This window comes from Aplosporella prunicola (genome assembly GCF_010093885.1).
Source record: "Aplosporella prunicola CBS 121167 unplaced genomic scaffold K452scaffold_17, whole genome shotgun sequence".
NCBI lineage: Eukaryota > Fungi > Ascomycota > Dothideomycetes > Botryosphaeriales > Aplosporellaceae > Aplosporella > Aplosporella prunicola.
This window is the reverse complement of record NW_022983545.1, coordinates 704402-724701: the sequence shown is the minus strand read 5'-3', so window position 1 is coordinate 724701 and position 20300 is coordinate 704402. Positions and strand designations below refer to the sequence as shown.

At 54.7% G+C, this 20300-nt stretch overlaps 7 protein-coding genes across 7 annotated transcripts; 3 read left to right on the top strand and 4 right to left on the bottom strand.

Moving 5' to 3' along the window:
• Nucleotides 1-1614: 1614 nt before the first annotated feature.
• K452DRAFT_289115 (uncharacterized protein) lies at nucleotides 1615-4487 on the bottom strand. Its single transcript, XM_033540777.1, has one exon. The coding sequence runs from the start codon at nucleotides 4311-4313 to the stop codon at nucleotides 1863-1865; it is 2451 nt and encodes an 816-aa protein (XP_033396091.1). The 5' UTR covers nucleotides 4314-4487; the 3' UTR covers nucleotides 1615-1862.
• A 232-nt stretch (nucleotides 4488-4719) lies between these two features.
• K452DRAFT_299725 (uncharacterized protein) lies at nucleotides 4720-7722 on the top strand (the record flags this gene model as incomplete). The annotated part of the gene is made up of 8 exons (XM_033542258.1): nucleotides 4720-4815; nucleotides 4866-5484; nucleotides 5535-5632; nucleotides 5689-5931; nucleotides 5982-6335; nucleotides 6386-6629; nucleotides 6676-7193; nucleotides 7243-7722. 8 exons carry the CDS (start codon nucleotides 4720-4722, stop codon nucleotides 7720-7722), a joined length of 2652 nt encoding a protein of 883 aa, XP_033396090.1.
• A 223-nt stretch (nucleotides 7723-7945) lies between these two features.
• Nucleotides 7946-9893, top strand: K452DRAFT_54976 (uncharacterized protein). Its single transcript, XM_033546831.1, has 4 exons — nucleotides 7946-8230; nucleotides 8282-8418; nucleotides 8592-9023; nucleotides 9080-9893. Exons 1-4 carry the CDS (start codon nucleotides 8168-8170, stop codon nucleotides 9819-9821), a joined length of 1374 nt encoding a protein of 457 aa, XP_033396089.1. The 5' UTR covers nucleotides 7946-8167; the 3' UTR covers nucleotides 9822-9893.
• Nucleotides 9894-11164: 1271 nt separating this feature from the next.
• K452DRAFT_327724 (uncharacterized protein) lies at nucleotides 11165-12833 on the top strand (the record flags this gene model as incomplete). The annotated part of the gene is made up of 2 exons (XM_033544939.1): nucleotides 11165-11282; nucleotides 11335-12833. 2 exons carry the CDS (start codon nucleotides 11165-11167, stop codon nucleotides 12831-12833), a joined length of 1617 nt encoding a protein of 538 aa, XP_033396088.1.
• A 1880-nt stretch (nucleotides 12834-14713) lies between these two features.
• On the bottom strand, nucleotides 14714-16376 carry K452DRAFT_319866 (uncharacterized protein). The gene is made up of 3 exons (XM_033544271.1): nucleotides 15864-16376; nucleotides 14952-15806; nucleotides 14714-14903 (listed from the first exon to the last, which is right to left on the bottom strand). Exons 1-3 carry the CDS (start codon nucleotides 16147-16149, stop codon nucleotides 14845-14847), a joined length of 1200 nt encoding a protein of 399 aa, XP_033396087.1. The 5' UTR covers nucleotides 16150-16376; the 3' UTR covers nucleotides 14714-14844.
• Nucleotides 16377-18378: 2002 nt separating this feature from the next.
• K452DRAFT_54888 (uncharacterized protein) lies at nucleotides 18379-19255 on the bottom strand. The gene has a single exon (XM_033546830.1). The coding sequence runs from the start codon at nucleotides 19059-19061 to the stop codon at nucleotides 18462-18464; it is 600 nt and encodes a 199-aa protein (XP_033396086.1). The 5' UTR covers nucleotides 19062-19255; the 3' UTR covers nucleotides 18379-18461.
• On the bottom strand, nucleotides 19256-19975 carry K452DRAFT_54887 (uncharacterized protein). Its single transcript, XM_033546829.1, has one exon. The coding sequence runs from the start codon at nucleotides 19858-19860 to the stop codon at nucleotides 19450-19452; it is 411 nt and encodes a 136-aa protein (XP_033396085.1). The 5' UTR covers nucleotides 19861-19975; the 3' UTR covers nucleotides 19256-19449.
• Nucleotides 19976-20300: the final 325 nt, after the last annotated feature.

The following is a 20300-nucleotide window of genomic DNA, read 5'->3' as shown; positions in this document are numbered from 1 at the left end:
AAAAAAAAAAAAGGGAAAAAAGGAAAAAAGGAAACCCCAGGTAAAAAGGAAAAACAACGGGAAAAGAAGCCGGCCGGGGCGGTTGTTCCGCCGCTGTGAACACCTACCTACCTACCTACCTTGAACATGCTCCATCCATACCATACATACATGGCTTGTGTGTGTGTGTGTGTGTGTGTTAGCTGGGACTTGGGACGCAACCAAGAAGAGCTCGGCGAGAAAAGGCAAAGGAGGAGTGTGCAGCACGCATGCCTGTCCACGGGCCAGCAGCCCGCTCCGCGCCGCGCCGCGCGATCTTTTCTGTCCTAGGTATGCGGCGCTGTGTAGCGTACATACGCACGCACGACACGGTTCTGGTGCGCGCGCGAGAGAGAGGGGCTTGTCCTTCCTCTTCCTCAGAATTATACTTATACTTATACGGACGGAGCAGAGTCTCGCAGAGTGCAGTAGGGTAGAGGGGCGTATGATGTATCTGTGTAGCAGCAGCGGTAGCAGCGGTAGAGGTCGAACGGGGTAGAGTGGGGTAGATAGGTGGATAGGTAGCTAGCTAGTAACTGCGGATGTATATGAGATTAGATTGGTTTCACGCTTATTCCGAGTATATGTGTGTTCTCGTCCTCTTGTACCTGCGGGATTAATGTTAGCTTCGCGGTTACGGGGCGGTTGTGGGATAGCTGGGTAGGTAGGTGGGTGGTTGAGATTGCTGGCTTAGGTGTGTATGCTGTAGGAGCTGGGAGCTGGGGTGTTGGGAGGTGGGAGAACTTGGGAATGGTTGCGGTCTTGTGGTTGGTACTGTGTTTGGATATGGGATAGGAGGCTTTGCTCGCGAGTGGAATAGTCAAGACTTATGGTTTTAGGAGCGGATTAGTTCGGTGGGGTTTGATGAGGTACTGCTGGCTGCTGGCTGGTGGTTGGTGAGTGGTGGTTTGGGCAGGGATGGGACGAGTGAGTGAGTAAGTAGATGGGCACGTATAATATCTCTTACTTCTTACTTATGCGTAGAATCTAAACCAAACCCCGCCAGCTCAACCAGCAGCACAACTCTGACCTTTAGTTCTGAGCGCCCTTCAGCTCTATGGACATCTCACAATATTAAAACTCTACTAAACAGCACCGCTAATACAGCTACAGGTACAGCTACCCCGGCGCCAGCGGTTTCGGGTTCTACTTACTTCTGCCCTCCCTACTGCGTCGTCTCTGCTAACTAGCGAGGCTGTTTGTGCAGTGCTTAAAAAGTCCGTCAAGGGTTATACGTGAAACCGGCTTATATATTAGTGGAAAGACGAACGCGGTCGACTGCGCCATCTTGCTTTTTTGTTTCTATTGCCGATGAGCGAACAGCGACAGACACTGCAAAAAGCTATCCCAGTTATTGCAACGTTGGTTATTCGACACCGTAAGTTCTGTGGCCCAGACTAAGACCCAGTTTTGTCAGAAGGGTTGACGGAATGCTATCGTGAGCAGCGTCAGTGCAAAGGCAAATAAAGAAAACGCCGGATCCGTTGGGCTGGGAAGCTGGTTCTTTGTTGTTGCTCTTGCCACTGTCTTGGCTTGTGGGTGCGTTTGCGTATCTGTATCTGGTGAAGACTGGAGTCACTGAGTTTCAGTGGCTCGGGTGAGAGTTCTTGTCTGGACGGAGGAGCTAGAGACATCAAAAGGGCTGTGTACAGCCAAGAGAAAGGAAAGAAACGAATTTCAAATAAAGAAGGTAGAGATGCCAGAATCAAGCAGTGCTTCCAAAGCAGGCAACCAGCATTAATCCTTGAATTGACCAATCTAGCAATGCCATACTAATGCCTCCATGACCATACCATATTAAGGATTTTCGTTCCAAGCCCAATAGTAAAACACAACTCTACGGTCTACCGCAAGTTCGCACCAGCACTCTTCCGCTTCTCCACCAAGCGCCGCAGCTTCTTCATATCCTGGCTACCCTTCGTCCTGATATCCTTGTTCTTGTTCTTCTGGTACTCGATATACGCCATATTCTGGCCGCCACTGAGCTCGCCCAGCGTGCCCGCCATGCGGCGCGCCATGGGCTTGCCGCCGCGCTGGCGCCGGTCGAACAAGTCGCCCTTGTTCTGCTCAATCGCGCCTGCGTCTTGGTTCTTCTCCGCCTCGAAAAGCACCGCCTCCAGCAGGTCGAGCCGCTCTTTGTTCGTCGTGAAGGCCAGTCCTGGCAGCTGCTCGATGCCTTGAAGTCGCGTGATGACCCGGAATGAATATCCTTGGTCAACGAGGAACGCCTGTCGCTTCGACGAGTAGTACATTTCGTTCGTGTCTTTCGACACGAGCGAATAGAAGAACGCGTTGAAGCCTTCGTCGTTACGGCGCTTGGCTCGTAGAATACGTCCTAGGCGCTGAGCCTCTTGACGACGGGAACCGTAGTGCGAGGAAATCTGAATGAGGCAGGTTGCTTCTGGCAGATCGAGAGAAGTGTCTCCAATCTTGGAGAGGAAAATGGTCTGGACGGCCGGGTTGTTCTGGAAGTGTTGCAAGACTTGTGCTCGCTCCTGGTTGGACGTCTCTCCGCAAATGAAGAACTTCTGAAGCTTTTTGGCATATTCTTTCAATGCAAACACATTGTCAGAGAAGACAATGGTCTTGTCTCCTCTTCTCTCGTGGTAGTCAATGAGGAACTGACAGGCCTGGAACTTTCGAGGATTCATTGTGAAGAGGAGAGCGCGCTTGTTGGTTTGGTTGGCCCTCAAATATTCTGCGTAAAATTCCGTCGTCATCTGGCACCAGACTTCGGAGCAGATAACCTTGGCAATGAACCCAAGGTCAGACAGCTCTTGCCAGTTGGCCTCGTAGAGCTTTGGCCCAATGAGGAAGTTCAACTCCTCGATCTTGTCGTCTTCACGTAGAAGTGTGGCTGTGAGGCCCAGTTTTGCGTGAGACGGAATGGTGTGAGTGACCCTGCTGAACATTTCTGCGGGAACGACGTGGACTTCGTCCAGGACCATAAGACCCCATTCTCTCTTCGTAAGAAAGTCGAGAACTTTTTGTGACTCGTGGGAACGAGAGCGTGTCATTGCAATCATGCTGTAAGTGGAAACGAGAACACCGGTGTTACCTGAGAACAGTGTCTTCTCTTCGGCACTGAAAACGGCAATGTCGCTGGGGTTGATGTTAGACCACTTGATGAATTCGGCCTTCCACTGGTGAGCAGACATGGTGCTTGTGCAGAGCACAATGCATCCTTTCCTGACTGTACAAGCTGCAGTGATGCCAACCAAAGTCTTGCCTGCACCGCACGGCAGCACGATAATGCCACTACGTGCACGACCATTGCCGAACATCTTGGTAAGGGCTTGCTCCTGGTAAGGCCGAATCTGCACGCCGGGTTTGATATCGATGTCGAGATTCGCATTTTGGTAATCATTCCGGAAATCGTATTCTTCGGTCAGGGGCAGACCGATTGCTCGACACCGCTTCGATACCGTTTGAACCTTGGGGCCGTCGATTTGGAACGAGTGAACCTGGTCCTCATCTTCGTCGTCGTCTTCATCCTCCCTTAGCACGTTCAACATATCCTCGGCAGCTTCCGGCGCGGGTTGCGCCGCAGCGGCTTGCTTTGCTCCTGCAGCCATGTTGGTACCCGGAATAACAAGATCTCCCTTCTTTGCTGCTGTGACCTTCATTAAACCATCCGTGGTATCCACGCGACAAGCTCCGATGACGTCGTCCTGAAGCAAGGTCCGAAGCACTCCAGGGTCGGAACTCTCAACATAGTACTTGGTTTGCTTGAGGACCAGTCTGACCTTTCCAAAGGACTTTGTGGACTCGCTGATGAAATCAATGACTTCAGACGGCAAAGGAGTTTTGGACAGAGTTTCCAATTGTTTGATGATATCCTGGGTGGAGAGCCCCACGGAGACGGCTGCAAAAAGGCTGTTACCGGTCAAGGAATATTCATGAATGTAGGACACACGAGATTGTGGTTCGGCGATATTAATCAGGAACTTCTCGGCGGTCTTGAAATGCGGCGAGAAGCTCTCCAGGATGATCTTGCCTTCGGGTGTCACCCACAAAGGCCGATCTGCGTGCTCTATCTTCAGATCGAGATCAGAGTAATCGCGCGCCTTGAAAATGTGCGAGACTGTGTCTGCCTTGCCCGTCGTCTTGCGCTGCCTCACAGTAAACTTGTTCACCAGACCCTGGACATCGTCCAACTCCTCAAGCTCATCCGAACCGGCCTCGAAGTATTCATCATCGCTACTACCCCCCATGCTGGCTGGCGTGTTTATGCCCGAAGCCGCCCGCTTGGACGGGCCGCCCTTTGCCACCGGCGCCTTGCGCTTGGTCGCCATTGTTGCTCTGAAGGCAAGCCTGCCGGGGTTTATGCCTCCTGTCGCAGAGTATCTTCAACGCGGAGGCGGCGAGAGGCGACCAGTGGCGGTGAAACTCCCAGAGGCGTCGTCTACAGAGCTCTTGGCCACACGAACGCGCAGCAAGGAGTGTTCTGGGCGGAGTGTGAGTGTAGTGGATGGAGATGCGGGCGAGATGATGGGCTGGAGGCGGCGGCGATGATGTCTGGCAGGATTAGCTAAGCGGGAAGCGAGGCATGCAGGCCTTGGCATACCTTGCTGGGCTCCACAGTGGATTGCGGCCAGCCGGAGCCCGCTTCGAGCGTCATATGCGCGGTCCCAGTTCTGCGACTCTCTCCAAGGTTTCACGCGGCCGCGACATGCTACGGAGACTGACCGTATAGCTGCCATGGGAGCCTCCGACTCAAAGCTTGTCTTCAAGCAGGGCATCATTCGCCTCAGCGAACAGCAGCAGATACCAGCAGACGACCCTTACTGGACCGGAGTAGGCACTTCCAAGCTTGCGCATTGTGCATCGCTGACCGCAACCGGTAGTTTTGGGAACTTCCAGAGTCAGCCGAGGATGTCTTCTCCCTCTTCTCTCCCGCCGACATACGTCGCACAAGGGACAACTCTCTCGCCAACCTAGAAACCCTTATTCTCGCCGTCACGTCGCGTCTATGCGTCCTCCGCAACCACCCATCGTTCCCCGATCCCGAACTCGCGCCGGAGAGGGATGCGCTCAACTGCATACGTGTCCTCACCCGCCTGCTGCCCTACATCTACGAAGCCGATCACCTTGAGAGCTGGGAGGAGACGTTCTTCTGGGGCGCGCGCCGAAAGCGCAGTCGTAAAGGGCAGTTGCAGCGCTCCGAGGTTCTGTTTGACGACAGCAACCCCGACGACGACACCCCCAAGACCAACGAGCCAGAATTTGAGGAAGCAAAGCCCTTGGCCGAGGAGCTGATTGATACTCTCATTGATCTTCTGTTCTACTCCGACTTCACCCTGCCCAAGGCGCCGGCCGGGAAGGGCAAAGTCACATATGCGATATGGCAGAGCGGTGTCGGATGCAACACTCCAGTGGGAACAAGCAAAGAATATGAGAGCAATCGCACGGAGATTTTGCGGCTACTGCTTACCTTAGCTAGCAAATCCATGTATATGTCACCAAGTAGGTCACCTCCGTCTGCCATGCTGTCGCCGTGTTCTGACTGCATGTAGACGTTCTCCCGGTAAAAGGCGTGAAAGCAGTTACGTACATCACGACGTGCCCAGAGAAGCAAGTCGTGCTATCATTGCTCTGCTCTTTGCTCAACACAGTTTGTCTCCCGGTCTTTCCTTTCCTTGCGCGGTAATTGACAATCTGCCTATCCAGACCCTGAAATACAACCCGGCAAGTTGGCGCGTCCCCTACGATCATGTCGTGTTCAAGGATCCAAAGCAGATACTCGTGACATACTGTCTCCAGTTGCTCCTTGTCCTTATACTCTACCCGATTCCTGAACCAGGTAATGGAACGCCCCCTAAGAACTTCTTCCGGCATTTCCTGGGCCGACTTCATCGCCCTCAGGATTTCCAATTCCTGCATGATGGTATGACCAGGATCCTGAACCAACCCGTAAGCTATTCAACACCCTTTTCTTCCACTGTGTCTTGACTATCTTCTAGTTACAAGCTACGACGGCGTACCTACCCGGAAGTCAGAAGTCCCTTAGCTGGGCACCAGAGATGCTGGTGCTCTTCTGGGAGGTGCTTCAGTGCAACAAACGCTTCCGATCATTCATTATTGACACGGACCGGGCGCATGACTTCGTCGTCTTGATTCTCTTCTACGCCATGGATCAGAGCCACGATCCTTCCAGACAGGGTCTCACAAGGATGTGCATTTTCATTTTGCAAACGCTGAGCACGGAACCGACGTTCGGGAAGAACTTGAACAAGCCTTTTGAAGGCCAGGAAACGCTGCCAATGACAATCCGTATTCCAAACTTTCACGGGACCTATGCTGACTACCTCATCACTGTAAGTGTTCCATTTATGTGAAGGTACTTGGCATGACTGACCATATTCAGTCCATCTATACGCTTCTCACTACAAGCAAAGGGAAGCTGGATGCTGTGTACCCAGCTCTGCTTGCTATTATCAACAACGTTGCTGCATATGTTCAGGACCTTGGTCGCGCCCCCTCTTCCAAACTATTGCAACTCTTTGCTTCCATGTCCTCCCCAAGCTTTTTGTTGGCGAACGAAACCAACCACGCGTTACTTCACTCGTTACTCGAAGCGTTAAACACTACTGTCGAGCACCAGTACTCTAGTAAGCTTATAACTTTGATGTATTTGCACTCGCTAACCATTTTTAGCGAACCCGAACTTGATATACGCCATAGTCAGGTCAAAGAAACGCTTTGAGGCCTTAACAGCCTTTACGTTAGAGAGCGCGCAGGACGAAATTGAACGCCAGAACCAAACAAGAAAAGAGCGTTCTGGTAGCGATGCAGGATCGGCGAGGGGCTCGCGTCAAAACTCCATAGACAGCCCCAGGAGTCCTGCAACCAGCAGAACACCAACTCTCAGCAATGTACCGGAAGAGAGCAGCGCATTCAGCGTTGGTGATGATGAGGATTCGGAGGATGAATCGAACGATCGGACGCCACAAGCACGCTCAGCATCGCATTCTGCGAGCAACTCTAGAACGGCATCGATAGCATCAACCGACGACACGGTACCGCTTCAGCTACGAGGCATGTCGGAGAAGGCGAGAGGTAAAATGCCAGTCGGTGCGCCGGGTTTCTCTAGACAGAACAGCACAAGCAGCCTGAGCAGCTTGGCTACGCCGGTTTTGGTGTCAAGCGGGCAGTTTACTCCGAGCGTGCCATGGGTAAGTCAAGATGATTGCCTGCGAAGGACACAGTACTAACGGAATGTAGATTGAGAGTTGGCTCCCAGAGCTCCCACTGCACACTATTCTCACTCTCATTTCACAACTTGCGCCTGCCATCCCTTCGACCAGCACGTCGGCTGACACAGCGACTGCCCTCGAAGTGATTCGCACGACTGAAGTCCGGGGCATTGAGCCGTCCGCTATCCGCGTCCATCTATTTGAGTGGTCGCCACTCTCTCTTGGGTGGTATGAATCCTTGCTCTGGAGCTTCATTTTTGCGTCGGAGATGCTGGTTTCCAGGGGGACGGCAGGAGTCTGGAACGGCACTAGCATCAAGCTATTCAAGGTGCAGGAGGTCGGCCCGCAGGCGCCGAGTTTGCTGGCACCAAGGGGAGCAGTGGACGCGGTAGGTGACAACTTGCGCCAGCGCATCGGGAGCCTCAACCTCCGGGGCAACGGCACGGCTGGCAATGGAGTGAGGAACGGGGCTAACGGTGGCACGGGTGGCACGGTGCGGGACGTCTAGGTAGACACGGTAGGTTACGGCAGGGTACATGGGACGGTTCAGGCCTAACGCGAGTGAGCGAGCTTCCTTTTGCAAGCGACTCCAGCGCTCTTTCAAATGCTAAATTCATTGCTTTATTTCATTCGTCTTCTATTTCTGCACCTTCCACGCTCGTGGTCGCGTGTTACTGTTCAGGCATGTTTCGCTGCCGATCGTGTCGGAGACCCCGTCAGCACAGCCACTATCGTGGCGTTTTATTTGCATGTCTGTGGCGAAAGCTTTTTTAGGCAACGAATGAGATGCGGCGTTGTCGCTTGAGGTAGCGTAAGGTTGCTGTAGGCCACGCAATGCTTTCTGCTTGGGCTTCACTGCAGCAAAGAGGAGTTCGTTCCAGTATGTCAGTGTCGGGGGATATGAACATGAACCTGGCCCGTACTACACTCAACAATACATCCTGGAATTCATCATGGGTGCTGCTGCCAATTTTGAAGGAAATAACTTGAACGCCATTGAGCCGTATAACATGCATGTAAGTCTTCTAAATCAGTTTGTTTATAAACCGTTGCTAACAAACTGGCAGGTGTCTTCGCGATATCTAGAGTTGACGCGGAAGAAGCTCGAGCTCACACGACTGCCACGTGAGCTATTACTTTCCAAAGAACGACAATGGAAATATGGAACACCAAAAAACGTGCTGGAGCCCTTGGTGGACTTTTGGTATTGAAGTTTCATTATGAATCCTTCCAAGATTTCATTTTTCAAACAGTCAAAGAGTTCAAGCGCTTGAGGGTGGTATTTCTTTCTGACTTCACAATTTCGCAAACGGATGCTGTATTCAGTGTTCACTGATTAATACGGGTTGGCCTGGCATCCACTCACATGTCTACCAGGCTCGAGCATTACGAGTGGCGCAGACAAGAGACGCACTACAACGTCCAACTCCCACAATTCCGTGCCGCTGTCACGCCCATGACGTCCTTGCACCCACCTCTCCGCCTGCACTTCGTTCACAAGCGGTGCTCACTGTCGCCAGACGCTCCCGGTGCACTTGTCATACCGCTGCTCTTTTGCCACGATTATCCGTCCTCGTTCCTCGACGTTGGCAATATTTTGACCGCTTTGACGTGTCCAGTAGAGAACGGCGGGCTGCCTGGGACCGGTGCTGCCATCGGTTTTCATGTCGTTGCGCCAAGCATCCCTGGGATGGGGTTCAGTGATGCGAGCCCCGAGGAGGGGTTTGGACTGAGGGAGACGGCGGACCTGTTCGATGCATTGATGGAAAAGCTGGGATATAAGGAGTATGTGGCTTACGGATCTGGATGGTGAGTGCGCTCTTCATCTTCAGTCCAAAATTCAATTAAGCTAACAACTGCACCAGGGGTTTCCAAATCTGCCGTATGCTCGCCTTGCACCACTCCGCCAACTGCAAGGCCGTCCATACCGTCAACTCCTCAGTACCGCCACCCTCGTTCATGTACACACCGCTAGCCTACCTAAAATACCACATCGCACGCCTAACGCACGCTCGAATCCCAGGCCTCAGGTTCGGATACCGACGCTTAGACTTCTGTCCTTCATCCACGCCGTCCCCACGAGCGACGGTGATCCAGCGTCCCCAAACGCAATCCTACGCGCTCTGCGACTCGCCAGTCGGGCTCCTAGCCACGATCCTCGACGCCCTGCAGCCCTCGTTTGCGGCCTCTGCGCCTGCTCTTCCCCGCTCCGCCGCCGCTCCGGCCACGGAATCCGGCTCTACGACGCCGACGCCCTCGCGTCCTTGCTCTGCTGCCCTGCCCGCTGCGCCTCTGTGGAAGCCGACTACGCTGCTCGACTGGACGATGATGCAGTGGTTGCCGGGGCCGGAGGCGGGGCTGCGCTGGCTGCAGCACGCGCGGGCGGAGAGGGCGCTGTACAAGGGTGTTTGTGGGGTGCCGCTGGGGATCAGCGTGTTTGGGGATGGGGACCGGGGGAGGATGGCTGGGTGGGCGGGGGCGTGGTGGAAGGTGGGGTGGGTGGGAAGGAGGGATGAGGGGGTGCAGAGGGTTGAGTGGGAAGCGCCGGAGCTGTTGGTGCTGGATCTGAGGGAGGCGTTTGCAGAGATGGTCGGTGCCCGTAGTTAGCTGCCTGAGTGTTTTCTAGCTGGGTGTTTGGTTTCTTTTTTTTGGTGCGATACCGGGTAATGGTTTTTTCTTCTTCTATGTAACGAGCCCAGCGTCGGACGAGGTGGCGCTTCAAGTTGCACTGAATGCGGAGATTCGATAGTACTATGACGGTAGCTCAATGTCTTTGCAAAAGTGTTCAGTGGCTGTCTCTATGCCCAGCTTCGAGTTTGGGTTCTTCTGTAAGTAGCTCAAGTGTATATGTGTATATACAAGTATTCCATCGTGCTTCTTTCTACTCGATATGAGTATTATCGTGAGTCGATGCCGAAAGCCGCGTCGCACATCGCGTTGCATGTGGTTGTTGCAGCAGCGTTGCAGCGATCGGCGAGGCGGCGAGCGATCGGGCATGACGGAGCCCATCAGCCACACTCGACCGAAAATCCTCACACGAGTCGAGAGGACGAAATCAACCACATCCTCTGCACTTGGCTCTGCCAAATCCTAAAACCCGACCTTCACCACCCCGAACTACGTCTTACTCGAGGTACACTCCTCCGTCGCGTCCCTTTCCCCGCCATCACGCCCACTGACACGCCTCCCACTGCAGGTTGACGTCCTCGCATCTCCGCCGCCGCTTCTGACAGGCCGCGCGACAAATTTGCTGGCGCAGAGCAATTGTCCTCTGCTGCTGCCGCCTCCCGCCGTATTGCAGACGTACGCCGTCACACTGGCAGAACTACTTGCCTCTGCGAGCAATTCCCGCTGCTAGGCTGCCAATAGCCCCGCAGAATACGCCTCCCGCATCGTCACTGCCATAGTCCATGCGTCAAGAGGACCTACTGCGCTTTCTGTCCAAGCCCGCAAAGTACGTCCCAGCATAAGCGAAGCTCTCTCTGTGCCAACATAAACCAACTCATCCTCAGGCCCAGATAACACCCGCTGTAACCTCGCCTCTGTTCTGCTGCTGCCCAACGGCCTCCGCCTAAACCCCACGCAAGCAGATCCCCTCGTCTGCTAGACCCGATACTTCACCGGGGTATCGGTATCTGCCAGCTCGAGGACCACACCCATCGTCGTCATTCCGCGGCGCAAGTCGTCTTTTATCCCTCTGTCCGCCAGACCCCCATAACGTCCTTTCCAAAGGTCGTTCCGTTTCAATACCACCCACTGCTGCTGGCTTAAAGCCAGCCTCCTTTTCCGTCCACCTTTCCGTGGGCCTTCTCCTTCAGGCGATTCCGCACCTCGCCTGGGTGGCAGATTGCTTCACTGCCTCATAGCCATAGCTATTGAACAGCACCTTCAGGACAACCCAACAACCCGCATCGAGATACAAAGCTTGCCAAGGCGCGAGCTCTACGGAGATGGTCACCGAAATCCCCAAGCACTATACTGGGTCTCCGTCCTCGTACTACGGGACTCCTCATTTGACGATCAACCGCGAGGCTACTATTGACCTTGATTCTAGCAATGCCTTTGAAGGTGGGTTTCTTTTCTATGTATGACCCGACGTACAGTTCTGACGATCTCTTAGGCCCCGAGAAGCTCCTAGAAGTGTGGTTCAGCCCTTCGGCCAACACCCTTCCCGATGGCGTCGAGCCCACCGGTCTCAAGGCTGTTCCGGCCGACACCTGGAAGGAGATGCTTGATCTGGTCCACTGCAAGGTCCTCTCTGTCGTCGAATCCGAGCATGTCGACGCTTACCTCCTGTCCGAGTCGAGCATGTTTGTGTTCCCGCACAAGCTCGTCTTGAAGACTTGCGGCACGACCACTCTCCTCTACGGTCTCCCGCGCATGCTTGAGATTGCGTCGATCTCTGCTGGGTTCCCTGGCATTCCTGCCGACCTGACCAAGAGCGTCCCGGCCGCCGCCACCCCCTACCGTGTCTTCTACAGCCGAAAGAACTTTTTGTACCCCGACCAGCAGCGCGGTCCCCACCGCAGCTGGCGCGATGAGGTCAAGTTTCTGGACAAGATGTTCATCGGCGGCAGTGCCTACATGATCGGCAAGATGAACGGAGAGCACTGGTACCTTTACATTACAGGCCCCGACACGCGCCTGACTCCCCCAGCTACCCCGAGTGGAGAGCGCGAAGAGACGGAGACCAAGTACTTGAACATGCCGCAGCGCATGGTGGCTGGAGCAGAATCTGATGAGGCGCAAGACGAGACATTGGAAGTTCTCATGACCGATCTCGACGAGGAGAACGCGCGGCAATTTTACCTCGAAGACGCGAGTGCGGTCGCGGAAGGTCGGTTCTTCCAGAAGGCGCGCGAGGCGCGCAAGAGCGCCATCAAGCACCTCGGCACCATCCACGAGGACGAGTCGGCCGACTCGATGGACGGCAGCACGCTCCTGAACGGGGCCAACAACCATGACGACAACTTTGACGTCTTCGAGCAGACGTCGTCGGACCACAGCGGCCTGCCGTCGGACGAGGAGTCGGACCTCACGTTCCCCGAGGAGCTCACGACCGAGGGCCACACGCTCGGCACGGTCGTGTCGGACACGTGCGGCCTGTCGGACGTGTACCCGACGAGCAAGTACCCGGACGCGCGCATCGACGCGTACCTCTTCACGCCGTGCGGCTTCAGCGCCAACGGCGTGATCCCCGCGCCGCCAAGCGGGCCGGACAGCGACAACAACAACAGCGTAAGCGCGGGCGAAAAGGGCCACTACTTCACGGTGCACGTGACGCCGGAGCCGCAGTGCAGCTACGCGTCGTTTGAGACGAACGTGCCGGCGGCGCAGAGCGGGCGCGAGACGGTCGACATTGTGGAGCAGGTGGTGCGGATCTTCCGGCCGGGTCGCTTCAGTGTGACGATTTTCGAGGCGAAGAAGCTGGATGCCGAGGGCGAGGAACAGGTGCTCGGGCTTGCGGCGAAGCGCAGCTCTCGCATGGAGTCCATTGCGGGGTATCGGCGCGTGGATCGCATTGTTCATGATTTGGATGGATACGATTTGGTGTTTAGGTATTATGAGAGGGATGATTGGAAGGGGGGCGCGCCGAGGCTGGGCGAGAATGGGTATTGAGTTGGTTGGGTTGGTGGGATGAGGAAGAGTGGGCTGAGTGGGATGGTGAGGGGAGGAGGAGGAGCGTGGTTTGGAAAAAAGGAAAGGGAAAAAGAGAAGGAAAAGTTGCACGCTGGGTTGTGCGTTGTTGGGTACGGTGCGGTGTGCTGTGGTATGGGATGGTGTTTCTTGGAGCGAGTGTGCGTGCGTGCGTGTGTAGTCTGTCGATTTAGCGTTTGTTTCTTGCTGCTTGCGTATTTCTACTCCTATCCATCCATTCGTCTGTCTGTCTGTCCGTCGTTGGTAATTGTTGTTGTTGTTGGGTTTCGAGGTTCGAGATCTGCTTGCTCTTTCTCCTCTTGCCTTCTTTGCTCTACTTGTTCTGCTCCCTCTGCTCTATTTCCCGATTGGCGCGCAACGTAACGAAACGTAACGTATTATAACGGCCTGATTGTGTGTTGTTATTCTTGTTACTAGCTCTAGTGCAGTGGTCAGCTATATATCTCTATATCTTTATCTCTATATCTATATCCCTCCACCTACGTTTACATCTACATCTACGTCTACGTCCGGTCGTGAGCTGAAGTTAAAGTTGAAGCTGAATTTGTGTATACCCTCCTAAACAACTAAAAAACCAACGCTACCAATTAACGACAGGTATACCTACCTACCTACCTACTCGAGTAGATTGACAAACTAGGGATATGCTTGTGGTGTAGTGTGGTATACACAGGCAAGCTACTCCGTGTAAAGATATATATGCGCTGCGCTATCCTTCTCTTTCTCTTTCTCCCTCTCTCTATCTACGCATCTATCTAAAATATAAATATATAAATATAAATACAAACATATAGCAGAAGCGCATCATAACTCAGACAGACAGTGCCTGCCTGAGTGAGTGAGTGGTGACTACTGTAGGCCTGGCCTGGTCTGGTCTGGTCTAGTCTGGTCTGGTTGTGACGGAGTGATGGAGCGTGGGGCGTGAGTACTTACCTACGGACGGGATGGGACGGGAAATGTTGAAGTGTTGAAGTGTCGACACTGCTACTGCTACTGCTACTGCGAATGAATGAATGGTTGACGCGGTGGCTGTCTAGAGCTAGCTGCGGGTGGTTGCTGCGTAGGTCGTAGCTCTGACGTAGCGTAGGCAAAATGTAAAACGTAAAAGTGCGAGGGTGAGGGCGTGGTTGTCGGGAGAGAGAAGCTGGGTCTGGGGGTGCGTTGCTGGGTTAATAGTTTTTTGAGATGGTTTTCTGGGCTTTGCGGCGCTTTAATGTCGTTTTTGTGATTGCGTATAAAGGTAGCCGTTGAGCATTGCCATTTTATTCGGTTCTAACTGATCGAAACGGACGCGCGTGCTCGATGCAGCTAAAGGTGCAGACATACTATCTCATTCCCCTACATCTATAACTCCGTATCTTCTCTACCATCCGTCTACTTCCTTCGCATCTACCGTTAGATCTAGCAACCGTCACAGCAATATCCAGGCCTGTGTGTGTTGGGTGGGTGCCTCTGCGTGTCAACGAGCCCTTCCCTTGCATCTACGCCATCAACATCGCCTGCAATACCTACCCTAGCGTCAGATCCGGTAGCCAGCATACATACACTTCGCGTGTGCCAGCACCAACAGCACCCACGAAAACCGCCCGTGGTATTAATGTTTTGTTGGCTTTCAGTCAGCAAATACCCCGAGAGAATTATGCATACAGTTTGCCCGTAGGTAGATGAGAAGAGATCTTGTGATTTGTGGCGGAAGAAGAAGGCGCTTCGTCGGGACGGCGTGTAATGGATCACTTTAAACGAAAGCAATTTTGATATCTTTGATGAATCCGCAGCAATGTTAGACGCCTGATCGCTTCGTTGGAAAAATTAAAGGAAGAAATTCAACCGAGCAAACGAACCATTTGGCTACAATGCCCTTATCCTCCGCGCCCATGTGCTCCTGTGAGTTCCGACCTGAGGCCGCCCTTTTTATTTGGTCATGAAATAGAGGTCAATGATCCGTGCCTGTGCGCGCGCCGAGCAAATCGCTTTATGAAAGCAAGTCGGCAACGTTCATAGGCATCTCGTCAATCTGCGTGGAGTAGTACACTGGGGAAGTTAGCAAGACGCTCGTTGACGAGACATTGTCGCACTCACATTCAATATCACGCAGAATCCTGACGTCTTCGCTGGTGACAAAATTGATGGCAACGCCCTTCCTTCCGAACCGTCCACTGCGCCCAATACGGTGAATGTAGTTTTCACGGTTGCTGGGCAGGTCGTAGTTGATGACGAGGGACACCTGTTGAACGTCGATACCACGAGCCCAAACATCAGTGGAGATCAGGACACGGGAGTTGCCCTGGCGGAAGTCCTGCATAATGCTGTCACGCTCCTTTTGCGGCATCTCTCCGTGCATGGACGAAACCGTAAAGTTGGCTTCGCGCATCTTATCCGTGAGCCAGTCGACCTTTCTCCGCGTGTTGCAGAAGATAACTGCTTGTGTGATTGTGAGGGTGTCGTAAAGATCGCAAAGAGTGTCAAACTTCCACTCTTCCTTCTCGATGGCAATGAAGTACTGCTTCAGGCCTTCGAGCGTCAACTCGTCACGCTTCACGAGAATCCGAACCGGGTCCGTCATGAACTTGGTGGTCATGTCCAACACATCGTAGGGAAGCGTGGCCGAGACGACGACGACCTGGGTCGCGGGAGGGAGGTAGCGGTAGACGTCGTAGATTTGCTCACGGAAACCGCGGTTCAGTAGCTCATCAGCCTCATCGAGCACGAGCATCTTGATGTGACGAGTGCGGAGGTTGCGACGACGGATCATGTCGGCAACACGGCCGGGGGTGCCGGAGACGACGTGCTGGCCATAATCGAGCTTGCGGATATCCTCTCCGACGTTGGTGCCGCCAATGCAAGCGTGGCACTGGACATTCATGTAGTCGCCGAGGGCCATGACGACAGACTGGATTTGGGTCGCAAGTTCGCGCGTAGGAGACAAAACGAGAGCTATGGCGACCCGGGTCAGCACGTTTTACTAGCGATTGCATACATTACGGCGCGTACCTTGCGTCTCTCTTACTGCCGTGTCGATGACCTGCAGAATACTGATGGAGAAAGTGGCCGTCTTTCCGGTGCCGGATTGAGCCTGCGCAATGGTGTCGCGGCCCTTACAGATCTGGACAATGGCACGCGACTGGACGGCCGAAGGGGACTCGTAGCCGTAGGCGTAAATGCCGCGCAGCAGGTTCTCTTTCAGGTGCATGGCCTCGAAGGTGGGCGCGACGGTAACCTCCTTGGAGGTGGAGAACTCCATCCGCTCCTCAGCTTTCCTGTCGATTCCGTCGGCCATGGTGCTTGGTGGTGAGGGGGTTGTGCAGTGCGAATGGTTGCTGGCGGGAAGTGTCGGATTTGCGCGCGTCGGCGATGGTGTTTGACGAAAGCTTGCTCCAGCGCGCGGGCAACCGCCTGTGGCCCGAGCGCGTCTCGCGTCTTGGCGGCACGCGGTTTTAGACGCGGCTCAAGTGCTTTTCGCTCCACATCACCTCTTCCCCGCGCTCCTGTGAGCCCAACGCCTCCACCCGGAAAACGGCGAGACGGGAGCGAGGCGCTTACGGAGTAGCACGTCCACCTATCGGCTGACCGCGAGTTCCCTGTCGCGATACTGGCACGAGCAATGAAGACGGAGTACCACGACACGCGAGTCAACCTGGACCGCAAACAGGGTATGACGGAGCTGAGCGGTAACATGAGCTCGACGCGCTTTCCCTTTCACGTCCAGACAGACAGCGGTTCTCGATGATATCCAGTCAGAACCTGCCAAAAACAGTTAGAAGGCTAGCTTGCACGACCCCGATCCACTTCTACAGTTACCCTTTTAGGTTGCTTGCTAAACTCATACCCGGGGACCTCGGATTCATTGGCAAGCTGGGAGCTTGAACTCTCGCGTCGGGTTGGCATCATTGCTTGGAGCTGCCTTACAAATCGGCATGAACCAATCATGTCAGGTTCAGGATTTCGACACCCTGGTGAATCTGCGAGCGTAGCTACTTCTAGGGCGCGACGATGATGTACGTGGTACAAACTTTATAGTACTGCGAGACAAAATGAGGGGTAACAATCAGCTACGATTTTGCTTGGCACGGAGAGTGTATGGAGTATACGGAGGTCAAGGAGACTGACGCCAGCGAGGCCGTTGTCGAAAAAGATGAGGGGAGGATAACATTTACAACTCGCTGAAGCTACCGCTGACTTAGGACGGAAGCCGATCCCTACTGTGTACAACCTTAGTTGCACTGTCTAGGTGTTGACTTCCCAAGCCACGGCCAATGCCAATTTTGTCTACACGGGTTTCCGCACTTTCGACAAGCACGTTAGCTAGGCGCGCCATATCTACGACCTTACGTGGCCAAGCATCACCAACACAGCACTGTTCTGCGAGATCATGTAACACAATATCCGACACCAGGGAGGGAACCTCACCATCTAGCGAGCGCGTCGATTAGTCCTTTTAACACTCCCAAATATTTGGAGACAGCGCCTGCATCATCCGATTACTTTTGTGTCAAGAGATCCAACTTGTCTACCTCTTTTCATTTCGGCTTTCGCATTTCCTTGTGCTGAATTTGCAGAGACCGACACTCTCGTACGTACTCCCGCCAAGAGAATGGACGTTAAATCGAAGAGGTGCAGAAAGAATGGGTCAGATTTTAAGCCGACAAGCTCTGGGTGCTGGTCAATGGCAATGTCGTACAGTTGAAGGTTGACGAGAGCAGTATCATGCCAGAAAGGTTAACTATGACTTGCAGGAATAGGACCTGTTGTTAGCGCACATGTGTCTACCTACCGCCGTTGTTATTAAAGCCGCTATTTTGATTCAGTAACGAGCCGCTAGATGAGATGTGAATGGGCGAGGTGTGAATGGACGAGAAAGGCTTGAGAGGTTTTCACGAAGCTGAATTTCCTTGCTCGCGAGCAGCGGGATTAATTTGGGGAGCCGGCAACGAAGTGACTAGTCGGAGGCCTTGAGAGAAGAAGACGACGAAGAAAGCCCCAGGACGGATAAGCTGAGGCAAGGCGAAGCAGCGGAATCGGAGGCGGGCGGGCAACAAGACTCTAGCTCGTGATTTGATTTGCGGGAGTAACATTGAAGGAAGCTTGAGCAGAAATGTAGAACACAAGTCTCAAACAAGAGGTTTCTGATTCTCGCCTGCGCGACGGTCGAAACCGTTGATCAATCAGGCACGCACGCGCGCAGCCCATTCGGCGACAAAACGACGCGCGATCGTCTCCCTGCGCTGCGCTGCCGTCTCGTCTCGTCACGTCTCGGTCTGAGACAGCATCATGGTCGGCGTCTCGCACTGCATAGTCGAAAGTCCGTCGGTCATCAGCGCGCCGGAGGAGCACGGGCGGGTAATGGAGGCAGGTCTGAGGTCGGTCGGCCAGCAGCGACAACCAGCTAACCGACCAACCAACTGACAACCATGCACGCACATCCATCCATCCATCCTTTCAGCCGGTCACTGTCAGCGACAAAACAGGCAACTCCCAATCAACCACACACGCTCTTGCAACTTTGCCACCACCAACAACAACCCCGTTCCACGGCATTATAATTACCACGCTTTTAAAGCTTTCCATCCTGCCCCACCTCAGCTCTCCGCACTACGTAGGTACAGTACACACACGCCCAGCCCGCCCCCACAGAAGCCCCAACACAGCTTGCGTTTGAAATAGAGGCGGCAGCAACCTCGCACGCACGCACGCCCAAGCAAGCAATGGGAGCAAGCAAGCGCGAGCCACGGCCCCCTCTCCCGCCCGGACCCAGCCGGGACGCGGAGCGAGCGAGCGGGCGGGCGGACAGGCACCTAGTGCTCGGGCAGCGCGGCGGACCAAGGAAAAAAGCCCACAAGGCGACAGCAGCATGATTGCGGCGCAGAACCCCGTGCCGCCCTTATCAAGCCATGCTAAGGCTATCGCGATACGAGGTCGGCGCCGCCGCCAATTTTGCTGCCGGACGTACCGCGAGCCCGCAACCCGCAACCCGCAAGGTACCCACCGCCAGCGACCCGCCCTCGGGGGTGGCGATGCCGTGGGCGTGCGTGCCGTGAGTACAGTACAGTACGGAGGAGGCTGGTTAAGCTTTGCGGGACGGACGGGCGGGCGGACGGACGGACAGGACTCGAAACGCTGGCGGGCGTGCCTGAACTGCCCGAGCGTCTTTTTTGCGCGTGTGTAGTAGGGTGTACGAGGGAGGCCGAGCATGGGAATTGGGAAGGGCTGCCCTGCCTTGGGCTCCGTACCGAGCCTTGGAGGGAGCGGTGCTTTTCGGTCACCCTCTCCTTTCGCTGCCGTCCCCCTCCCCTCCTCCGGCCTCCGCCCCCTTCCGCGGCGGCGGCCCGCCGCGATAGCGTAGCGTACAGGCGATACGAACGCGCTGGGTGGGCTGCTGCGGTGCGTTGGGTTGGGTTTGTGGCGCGTGCGTGCGGGTAGGGCGCCGTAGAGGAGGGGCGGGCGGGCTGTTGGCTAGTTCCGTGTTGTACCTGCCTTAGGTGGTGCGGCGGGGTGACGGGTGACGGGTGACGTGGGGGAGATGATGATGATGATGGCGGCGAGGCGCAGGTGCAGGCGCGTTGGGCCGTATGGCCAGGGTTTATCCTAGGGACCTTGGGGGTACAATATCAAATAGGGCGGGGAGGCACATTGGACGCCATTTACGTACATACACTACCATGCGTGCATGCATGTACATGCAGACATGCCTACCTAGGTACCCGTCCCCACGCGGGAGGGACGCACTGCAGCAGGTCTTGGGTGGGTGTGAAGTTTCGGTACAGGCAGGTGGCAGGCAGGCACGACAGGACGGGAGGGGTTTGTGTGAGTGAGTGAGTGTGACTCGCAGATTCGCAGCCTCGCAGCCCAGCACCAAGCACAACAACGCAACAGCAACGAACAATGACGACGGACAGGCGGGACGGGAGAAAGGGAAGGGCAAGGCGGGCTGCTCTCTCTCTCTTCGCTCGGCAGGGCTGACCTTGCGTGCGGCCGGTTTCAGGACCTGCATGCCCCGTCAATGGCCCGCCTGGATACCAAGCTTTTCTGTCTTGTTCCGGCCGTCGCGCGCGAAACAAGTGATCTTCCCTTCCCGTATGCGCTGCCGATGCGGAGGGGCGGTGAGGTAGGGATCGACAGGGACGCGTTCATGCGTTGGGTGGAGGGGGCCTTTTTTTTTCTTCTTCCTATCGCTCTCTGCTGCAGCTGTCATTGCTTGGAATTTTTTTATTTTGTCTTATTTTATTTTTTGAGTGCGTGTGTGTGTGCTTTAAGATGATGGGGTGTGCGCGCACTGCGGTGGAGAGAGAGTGTGATGAAGGCCAGGACGAAACTATGATGGTAATTGTACGAATAGTATTGAAGTAGTTGTGCATTGTTTGAAAAAGTGATGGCCGCTGGATGCGCCGTTACGCCGTTTCCTACGGCGACTACTTTTTTTTTTTTTTTTTT